The sequence below is a fragment of the Lycium barbarum genome, chromosome 5, assembly GCF_019175385.1.
Source record: "Lycium barbarum isolate Lr01 chromosome 5, ASM1917538v2, whole genome shotgun sequence".
NCBI lineage: Eukaryota > Viridiplantae > Streptophyta > Magnoliopsida > Solanales > Solanaceae > Lycium > Lycium barbarum.
Window position 1 is genome coordinate 15,034,299 of NC_083341.1, and position 11,059 is coordinate 15,045,357.

Here is an 11,059-nt window from a genome sequence, read left to right on the forward strand (position 1 = left end):
AGTATATTGTTGGTTGTGTTCATTTATGTGAGTTAACTTTTGTGAGCTTTTAATTGTAAGTTGGACTTGCAAAGAAACATTACTCTGCTCCTTGTGGCTTTATTTGAGCAGTTTATCTCTTGATGAGATATTGCAATTATCACAACTGATAAGATGCAAAGCATGAAGACCATTTTAACGACTTGAAGCTTTATATGTATCCAATCTAGTTTGCTTTAATTTATATTATCAACCTCAACACCAATTCACGTCCGTGTAGTTTTCTATTCGGGTTTCTCATGACGAACTTTTCCCTTTATGATCAAAAATAGGTACCCTGGGATGGGTGAGGAAGCTTTTACCGAGCCTTGTCCTGTTTGTCGGCAAAAGTGTAATTGCAAAGCCTGCTTGCGTCTGGACGGGCCTATAAGGGTTGGTTTCTTTGCTGTTCCACTTTTATTAAGTTGTATTCCTATTTTGCAAGTCAACCGTATATGCTACGCTTTAATGGTTGCAGGCTTTGAAGAATTTAAAATATGAGGTTAACAAAGAAGAACAGGTTCAGTATTCAAAATTTATCTTGCAAAAGCTGTTGCCTTTCTTGAGAAAACTCAGTGCAAAGCAAGTGATGGAGATGGAGATTGAAGCTATCATTTAAGGTTACATTATCTTTTTTAAAGATTAGATGTCGTAAGGGTTATGCCATATTCTTTTCATTTTGGCAAGCCCTTAGTATGCATTTTAGATTCTGTTAGGTGATATATATGGCACAACTAGAAAAGATAACAAAATAGTCATTTCTCTTCCATATATTTGCAAAGGGTTGAGTTTAAAAGGATTTTTAATGTTAAATAGGGAATGTTTTAACATAATTGCTGCTTCCTAGATAAGGAAGAATAGCTTTGTGTCATAGGTTTCATGCATTATCATCTGGTTCTTATTGTAGCTAGAATTTCCCTTGTTTATTTGGGCAGGATCACCGGTGTCAAAGATAAATCTGCAGAAGGGGAAGTGTCATGAGAATGAGCGAATGTACTGGTAAACATGAAGAACATCTTCTTTCCATGTCAACCTTTTGGAATGATTTCTAAATAATCTAAATTGAGCAATGTTTTCTGCAGCAACAATTGCAAAACATCCATTGTTGATTATCACAGAAATTGTTCCAGCTGTTCGTATGATCTCTGCCTTTTTGTCGGGAGCTTAGAGATGGTCACCTTAAGGGAGTTGAAGAAGTCATCATTGAATTCACTAACAAAGGGAATGCTTATTTGCATGGTGATATGGCATCTGATTAGGTACCAAATACTAAAATAGAACTTCAAGAAAGACTAAGAATAATACTTCATCAAAAAAGAAAAGCCGGACACCAGAGAATTCTATTGGTCCAGCGGGTGAATGGAAATCCAATGCAGATGGTAGCATCTCTTGTCCAACAGAGAATTTTGGTGGATGTGGTAAGGGAATTTTAGAGCTGAAGTGCCTGTTGTCAAAGTCAAAATATCCGGTCTCTGAGTTATTGGCAAAGGCTGAAGATATTGCCAAAAGATGTGAATTGGAACATATGCCTGAAATATCTCAGGGGTCATGCTTATGTATACAATTAGTTGATGAAACTGATATGCAGAAAAGTAAATTGCGTAAAGCATTATCTCCTGACAATTCAGATGACAATTATTTGTACTGTCCAGCCGCTAAAGATCTTCAGCAGGAGGATCTGAAGCATTTCCAGTGTCATTGGCTGAAAGGTGAACCTGTGATTGTCGGTAATGTGCTTGAGACTGCGTCAGGGTTAAGCTGGGAGCCTATGGTTATGTGGCAAGCGTGTCGCCAGATAAAGAACATAAACCATCCCCTTCATCTGGATGTCAGTGCCATCAACTGCTTGGATTGGTGTGAGGTCAGTTTAATACTTCCCTACGATACATGAAGCAAAACTATCTACTCTTTTTGTGTGTGTGTGTGTGGGGGGGGGGGGGGGGGTAACCCTATGCATCTTGGTAATCCCTATCTCTATTTGCATCAATTTATGGTTTCCTTGCTCTTAAATTTAGCTAGACAACTAAATATCTTAGTAAAATTGTTTTCTAGTTATAAAACTATAGTGAAGAATCTCACCATCCGTGTTGTGTTAGCATCAGCTCTGGTTTTCGTGATGACAATATAGTTAGGTTGCAAACTGAAATACCAATCAATTTACAGTTTAGATCAAAATTTAATGCTTGATACAAAGTTTAATGTTATGACTGTACCTTAATACCATGGCTTTTAGTCAAAGGAATTTGATGATACTAATTTGTAGAGACAGGGTGGGGGATTTTCCAGCATCCATTTTGAATTGTCATCATATCGGCAGATGTATATGCTTGGTGCTTTCTTTTATGATGGATGATTCTTTTTTGCTTTTTGTGCCTTAGTACTATGTTTTTAGTCAAAGTAATTTGATGATACTTGTAGAGTCAGCGTGGGGGATTCTCAAGCATCCATTTTGAATTGTCATCATTTGGCAGATGTATATGCTTGGTGCTTTCTTTCATGATGGATAATTTTTTTTTGGCTTTTTTAAGCTAATGAAACACTATTGTGAACCAATGATTGTAACTACCGTTCTTGATAATGCATTGGGATTGAGCTGGCAACCTATGGTTCTGTGTAGAAGCGGATTCAGGATTTTAAGGTTGGGGGTTCAAAAAAAAAATTATAACAACAACATACCTAGTGTAGTCCCACAAGTAAATCAGAGCATTCTGGAAAAAAAGAAAAAAAAAAACGTGGGTTACTCTTTTGCTGGAAAAAGAAGAAGCAAATTTGAATTAAAAAAATGATTCCAACGGGAATGGATCCCGCATACATTTGGACAAAAATCCCCTTCAAGTGTCCCCTTCTTTGCCATTGAACCATCAATCATTTAGTTGTGGATTCCAAACTGAAAATACTTATACTTGACTATAATTTTCAATATAATAATAGGACCTACGTTAGCGGATGTGGGTTCCTGAGAACCCACACCCGCTACTGTAGATCCGCCCCTGGTTCTGTGGCGTGCTTGTCGATAAACAAAGAAGGTTTGTCCTGTCATTTATCTAGAACTGCGAAACACAAGCTAACGTTGTTGCACCTTATGCGATATCCTAATAACCGCATGATTAGGCAAGTCTACTGATTTCTCCGTTCTGGCCTCTGGATATGGATCTAGCCATAGTTTTGTAGTTCAAAGTCTTCATAAAACACAATTGTGGCCCTATTGTAGCTTAAAACGTTCAACTTCACGTGACCAGAAGTCATTATTGGGATCTTATTCATTTGTTCTATAACTGGTCTCTTTTTTGTTCTCTGGCAAGTGTTATTGGATTTAGTTCAAGAACTTATCTCATTGTTGTATTTGTCAGCCTTGTGACTTGTTCACTGCATTATGTGAGAGTTAAGCGGCCACGTATGCAGACACGTGATTTTTGACCCTCCCTGAGATGTTTTCCCTTCTAGTGTCTAAATATTTTTTTTAATTTTAATCTTGAAGTGTCGATTTAATTTTATTTTTATTTAGTAAGTTTATTTACGAAAAATAAGAAGAGGGACAAAAATATTTACTATTTCTAGAGTACAAGTTTTGTGTTTTAATGAAAGAAAAATAACAAAAAATAGATTTCTTTTAATCTAGTTTATTTAGTTAATTAGCTTTTAAATTTTTCCTTAGTGTAATGATTTTTCTTATTTTTTTAATTTAAAAGTAGTTTATTAATATTTTATCTTGGTGTTTTTATTTAATCAAAAGAAAAAGAAAATCAAACCAATGACAGACAGCCTATCACATGGCAAAATTCCACTCTATCCATATCCATGGCATATCCCATTTTTGAGAAAAAGAATATCCAAGGACATTTTAAAAAAGTTAAGCTAAAAGTGGCATACAAGCTTACACCTAATTTCCTAACATAGACAATCATCTACGCTACACCAAAAGAAATCAGCCGCAGCTAGCAAAGGAGAAAACAAAAACTTAGCAGCTATGCTCTAATAGACTTAGAGGAACCCAAAAAAAAAAAAAAAAAAACAGTTGTAGCCTTCTCTTATTGACAATTTCCATACCTAGCTCCTTCGTCCTTTTTTTTTTCATTGAAGCTAGCATTATCCTTTCATGATATTTCACCATGTAAAAGTGAATCACCTCACCATTTTGTTGCTAGTTTTAGTTACTCACCCCACCTTGAAACAACACCAAAAACCAGCCACCAAACACCACCATGAACAGCAAACATAAACTCACCCAAAACCCCCAGAACCCAGCTTTGAAAGGTTTGTTTGCCTGGGTTTCTTCTATTTTTGCGACACATATTGAGTTTTGTGCTTGAGGTACAGGTCAAGGTTTCCGATTGTCGGCGGTATCTCGTCGATGTCAAAGCTCGTCGAAGATCTTTGAATTCCTCTGTTTTCATAATACGCAACAGAGTTGTAACAAAATTTCAGTAATAAAGGTCCAATGTTTCCCATTCGACTATTATTTCATCAAATGTTTGCTTGCTTATCCTATGTTATTTTCCTTTTGTTTAATCTTGTGATTCCTGTTAATCAAATTGTAATCTGGTTATATAAACTAACGAACAGTGTGTTTATTTCGAGCCCACAGAAAACTGTGTTTCCTTAAAGAATTTAATCCCCTCACAGTTGCCAAAGGTTTGGATTAATTCTTCCCAGGATAGAATGCAATTCTATTCTGCAATACCGGCAATGGAAATTGCAGAATTTCAGCGAACTCAACGAATGGTAGTAATCACACGACACTTACTGATTTTTGGTTTTGAAAAGAATGCAGTATGAGGGGAAAGGAAATTGCGTTTTTCAGAGAACAAAAGTGTTTTCAGTTTTTCAGTTTTCAGTGTGTAAAGAAATGAGGCGAAGCCTCTGAAAATTTATAGCCTGTTATTGTGATCTGAACAGGTATGAAAGTGCCTGTTCGGTGAAGGAGATGACCGTTGGTCATCGTTATGTCCGTTGAAAAAAAAATCCGTTGGGAAAAAATAATTCCGCGAATTTAATGAATTAAGTTAATTTCGCGGGAATTAATTAATATCCGGATTAGAAATATGAAGTAACGAAAATGGAAATAAAATAAATTTGGTCCAAAAAGATTATCAATCAATCAGATCATTTGACCAAATTCAAATCCAAATCCAAATCCAAATCCGAAGCCGAAGCCGAGCCGAGCGACGATGACGACGCGAGGGGTGGTCCTCTTCTCAACCCTTTTTGAGCTAGAGAATGTGTTGCTTAATATAAGCACACACATAACACTTTCAACCACCAATGTGGGAGAAGTGTTCACTTGAAAGGTTGTTTTTCAAACTTTCATTTCCCTCCACTTTTGTTTCCCTCAATTTTCCAATTCATACTTCACCTTTAAAGTCCCTCATTTAATGCATTTGTGGACTTTAAACTTAACAATCCCCCACATGAATGGAGAATGGATATATATGCAACATGCCTAAAAACACTTGTGTGATTACAGGTAAGGATTAACCGCATCTGGGTAAGTAGGTTTCCCTTTGAACTTTCCATAGTGAACATACATCGGATATACTCGATCAATCGGTAGATTTGATATCTTTTAACCGTCGATCTTTAATGTATATCTAGACAACATATGTCACACACTTAACCATTCTTGGTTCTCATTGTTGTGTTCGTTTCAGCCTTGAACGCCGCCTGGTTTCATAAGTGTGTAGAGAACTGGCCTTACTCTAATTCTCCTTGAAGCGACTTCCACTTCACGCTCACATAGGTGATTCCTAAACATGTCATCCTGTAGATACACAATTTGATATACTTCGTATCAAACTTAGAAACCATTAAAAAGCCTTTGCGCTTTATCCTTGTTCCTGAACATTGTCTTATCATGAGAATGGATTGAGTTTGACGACAATGTTGAACTGTCATTCATAACTTTGTTTGATCTCCTTGAACCTAGATCTTGGGATTTCCAGTCAGCTAGGTGGATTTACCATTATTATGACTTGTTCTTGGCCATAATCCCATTCCCTTTGATGATTTATCAACCGCCTCTCTAGTTAGGCCTTTTGTAAGTGGATCTGACACATTATCCTTTGACTTTACATAGTCAATTGTGATAATTCCATTAGAGAGTAATTGTCTAACGGTATTATGTCTTCGTCGTATATGACGAGATTTTCCGTTATACATGACGCTTCCAGCCCTTCCTATTGCAGCTTGACTATCACAATGTATGCATATAGGTGCCATTGGTTTAGGCCAAAACGGAATGTCTTCCAAGAAATTCCGTAGCCATTCAGCTTTCTCACCAGCTTTATCCAAAGCTATAAATTCTGACTCCATTGTAGATCGAGCGATACATGTCTGCTTGGATGATTTCCAAGAAACTGCTCCTCCTCCAATGGTGAAAACATATCCACTTGTGGATTTGACTTCAGATGATCCGGTGATCCAATTTGCATCACTATATCCTTCAATTACCGCAGGATATTTATTATAGTGCAAAGCATAGTCTTGGGTGTATTGTAAATACCCCAAAACTCTTTTCATTGCCATCCAATGAGTTTGGTCAGGATTACTTGTGTAACGACTCAATTTACTTATTGCACAAGCTATATCTGGTCGTGTACAGTTCATAATGTACATTAAACTTCCCAACACTCGAGCATAGTCTAACTGAGACTTGCTTTGACCTTGGTTCTTTGTAAGAGCAAGGTTCACGTCAATCAGAATCTTTGCAACGTTAAATCCAGATACTTAAATTTTTCAAGTACCGTCTTAACATAGTGAGTTTGGGACAATGCTAGACCTTGAGGAGTTCTATGGATCTTAATTCCTAGAATTAAATCAGCAACTCCTAAGTCTTTCATATCAAACTTGCTAGCAAGCATACGCTTAGTAGCATTTATGTCGGCAATGTCTTTGCTCATTATCAACATATCATCAACATACAGGAAAACAATGACTAAGTGATTTGGAACGTTCTTAATGAAACACATTTATCACATTCATTAATTTTAAATCCATTTGCCAACATTGTTTGGTCAAATTTTGCATGCCATTGTTTAGGTGCTTGTTTAAGTCCATAAAGTGACTTAACAAGTCGACACACCTTCTTCTCTTTTCCGGGAGTTATGAACCCTTCGGGTTGATCCATATATATTTCTTCCTCTAACTCTCCATTCAATAATGTTGTTTTCACGTCCATTTGATGGATATGGAGTCCATACACCGCATCCAACGCTATCAACACCCGAATGGATGTTATCCTTGTTACCGGTGAGTATGTATCAAAATAATCAAGACCTTCTCGTTGTCTGAATCCTTTGACAATGAGTCTTGCCTTATATTTATCAATAGTGCCATCATCTTTCATTTTCTTCTTGAAAATCCATTTGGAGCCTAAAGGTTTGTTTCCCGGAGGAAGATCAACCAATTCCCAAGTATGATTGTTTAATATGGATTCTATTTCACTATTGATTGCCTCTTTCCAATATTGTGCTTCGGAGGAAGACATTACTTCTTTGAAAGTTTGAGGCTCATTCTCTACTAAGAATGTCAAAAAGTCTAGACCAAAGGAAGTCAATGTTCTTTGACGTTTGCTACGTCTTGGATTCTCTTCGTTAGGCATATTTTCCTTTGTTTCTTCCCGGGGTCGTTTAGGTCTTTCACTAGACGACTCACATTCTATTTTATACGGATAAATATTTTAAAAAAATTCAGCATTATCAGATTCCATAACCGTATTAACATGAATGTCGGGATTTTCTGATTTATGAACCAGAATACGATATGCTTTACTATTGGTGGCGTATCCTATAAAGACACAATCAATGGTTTTTGTTCCAATTTTTACCCTTTTGGGTTTAGGAATTTGTACCTTGGCTAAACACCCCCACATTTTGAAATATTTTAAGCTAGGCATTCTACCTTTCCATTTTTCATATGGAATGGACTTTGTTTTGCTATGGGGCACTCAGTTGAGTATTCGGCTTGCTGTAAGGATAGCTTCGCTCCACAAGTTTTGCGGTAAACCAGAACTTATTAATAAGGCATTCATCATTTCCTTCAACGTTCGATTCTTTCTTTCGGCAATTCCATTGAATTGTGGGGTGTATGGGGCAGTAGTTTGATGAATAATTCCATATTCTAAGCATATTTCTTCAAAGGGAGATTCATACTCTCCACCCCTATCACTTCTAATCATTTTGATTCTCTTGTTCAGTTGTGTTTCGACTTCATTTTTGTATTGTTTAAATGCATTAATAGCTTCACCTTTGCTATTAAGTAAATATACATAGCAATATCGAGTGCTATCGTCAATAAAAGTTATAAAGTACTTTTTCCCACTGTGTGATGGTGATGTCGGTATGAATTAAGTCTAAAGGATTGGAATTCCTTTCAATAGACTTATAAGGATGCTTAGCATGCTAGGATTCGACACATACTTGACATTTGGACTTATTGCATTCAAACTTAGGAAGTATTTCTAAGTTAATCATTTTTCGCAATGTTTTATAATTAACATGTCCCAAACGTGCATGCCATAAACTATTTGACTCAAGTAAATAAGATGAAGGAGAAATTTCATTCATATCAACTGAGATTACATTGAGTTTCAAAAGGCCCTCTGTGAGGTAGCCCTTTCCAACATACATATCGTTTTTACTAACAACAACCTTATCAGAAACAAAAACACATTTAAATCCGTTCTTGACTAGTAGTGAAGTTGAGACTAAGTTCTTCCGCATTTCTGGAACATGAAGGACATTCTTAAGCGTCACAATCTTTCCAGACGTCATCTTCAAGGCAATGTTGCCTATTCCCTCGATTGTGGCAGTAGCAGAATTGGCCATGAATATCGTCTCATTGGGGCCAACTGCATCATAAGAAAAAAAGAATTCCTTGTTAGAACACACGTGGCGAGTAGCACCCGAGTCTATCCACCATTCTCGCGGGTTACCTACCAAGTTTCATTCGAACAACATGGCACATAGATTATACACTTCATTATTCATTTCAGCCATATTGGCTTGACCTTTCTTCTTCTTCTTATCCTTTTTCGAAGCACGACAGTCTGAAGCCATGTGTCTAATTTTGCCGCAATTGTAACAACTTCCTTTGAATTTCTTCTTGCTTGGAACATTCTTCCCTCCAGAAGCCCGCTTCCTTTTCTTTGAACTTGTAGGGGCAGTTTCAATGATGTTTGCCCCCATTATTGCTTGTTTGCCATTGGCCTTCTTCTCAGCAGATCTGTTGTCTTCCTCAATTCTAAGACGGACGATTAGATCTTCTAATGTCATTTCCTTACGTTTGTGCTTTAAGTAGTTTTTAAAATACTTCCACAAATGCGGCAATTTTTCAATAAAGGCCGCAACCTGGAAAGCTCTATTGACTACCATTCCTTCCGCAAGCAGATCATGTGTAATCACTTGAAGTTCCTGGACTTGCGACATGACAGGTTTATTATCTACCATTTTAAAGTCCAAGAAATTCGCAGCAACAAACTTTTTCAACCCAGCATCCTCGATCTTATATTTCTTGTCCAAAGCATTCCATAATTCCTTAGTCGTCTTACAGCCGCTATAGACATTATAAAGACCATCATCCAACCCATTGAGAATATAGTTTTTACATAGAAAATCAGAATGATTCCATGCCTCCGTTACGATGAAACGTTCGTTGTCCGGAGTCTCTTCTGGTGGAACAGGAACTTCCTCACTAATAATTTTTTGCAGACTGAGGGTTGTTAAATAGAAGAACATTTTCTGTTACCAGCGTTTAAAGTTTATGCCAGAAAACTTTCCGGGCTTCTCTGCCGCAACTATCACAGGAACAGTTGTGGTGCGACTGGAAGAGGCAACAGTCTTTGCACCAGAACCAGTAGCGTTCTCGACAATGATATCAACCATTTTTCTGTTTGACAACAAAACAGAACCAGAATCAATAAATAGAATGCACAAAGTAATAACGTCGATGAAGTTTTTATATTCTTCTAATCGAACACACAAAGTAATAATCTCGATGAAGTTTTTATATCTTCGAATCGAGTAGATTATTGGAGTAGAAAATTCGAGGATTTTAGTCTCCAACCAGAACAGAATATTAGATGAAACAGAAGTATAATTAATTAAATTCTTTAAGTTTGTGATTCCTGTTAATCAAATTGTAATATGGTTACATAAACTAACGAACAATGTGTTTATTTCGAGCCCACAGAAAACTGTGTTTCCTTAAAGAATTTAATCCCCTTACAGTTGCCAAAGGTTTGGATTAATTCTTCCCAGGATAGAACGAAATTCTATTCTGCAATACCGGCAATGAAAATTGCAGAATTTCAGCGAGCTCAACGAATGGTAGTAATCACTTGACACTTACTGATTTTTGGTTTTGAAAAGAATGCAGTGTGAGGGGAAAGGAAATTGCGTTTTTCAGAAAACAAAAATGTTTTTAGTTTTTCAGTTTTCAGTGTGTAAAGAAATGAGGCGAAGCCTCTGAAAATTTATAGTCTGTTATTTTGATCTGAATAGGTATGAAAGTGCCTGTTTGGTGAAGGAGATGACCGTTGGTCATCGTCATGTCCGTTGAAAAAAAAAATCCGTTGGGAAAAAATAATTCCGTTGGGAAAAAATAATTCCGCGAATTTAATGAATTAAGTTAATTTCGCGTGAATTAATTAATATACGGATTAGAAATATTAAGTAACGAAAATATAAATAAAATAAATTTGGTGCAAAAAGATTATCAATCAATCACCGAATCCGAAGCCAAGCCGAGCGACGACGACAGCGCGAGGGGTGGTCCTCTTCTCAACCCTTTATGAGCTAGAAAATGTGTTGCTTAATATAAGCACACACATAACACTTTCAACCACCAATGTGGGAGAAGTGTTCACTTGAAAGGTTGTTTTTCAAACTTTCATTTCCCTCCATTTCCCAATTCATACTTCACCTTTAAAGTCTCTCACCTAATGCATTTGTGGACTTTAAACTTAACACATCTTGCCACAGTTAAGTGATAAACTGTTGTTTAAGTACTGAGGTTTAGGCTCATAAATAAACTAACTGTGTTTTTT

General features: G+C 36.7%; 1 protein-coding gene across 1 annotated transcript; it reads left to right on the plus strand.

The window, feature by feature from the left end:
• Window positions 1-321: 321 nt before the first annotated feature.
• Window positions 322-2,525, plus strand: LOC132639227 (lysine-specific demethylase JMJ25-like). Its single transcript, XM_060355695.1, has 6 exons — window positions 322-411; window positions 497-604; window positions 926-1,017; window positions 1,101-1,257; window positions 1,337-1,879; window positions 2,490-2,525. Exons 1-6 carry the CDS (start codon window positions 322-324, stop codon window positions 2,523-2,525), a joined length of 1,026 nt encoding a protein of 341 aa, XP_060211678.1.
• The last annotated feature ends 8,534 nt before the right edge of the window (window positions 2,526-11,059 follow it).

What these genes read in the sequence shown, in the direction of transcription:
- LOC132639227 (XM_060355695.1), top strand. Translation starts at nt 322, where the DNA reads ATGGGTGAGGAAGCTTTTACCGAGCCTTGTCCTGTTTGTCGGCAAAAG. An exon ending in GAAAACTCAGTGCAAAGCAA is followed by an intron (nt 605 to 925) that starts GTGATGGAGATG and finishes TTCTTATTGTAG; the next exon opens with CTAGAATTTCCCTTGTTTAT. An exon ending in AGGGAATGCTTATTTGCATG is followed by an intron (nt 1,258 to 1,336) that starts GTGATATGGCAT and finishes TCATCAAAAAAG; the next exon opens with AAAAGCCGGACACCAGAGAA.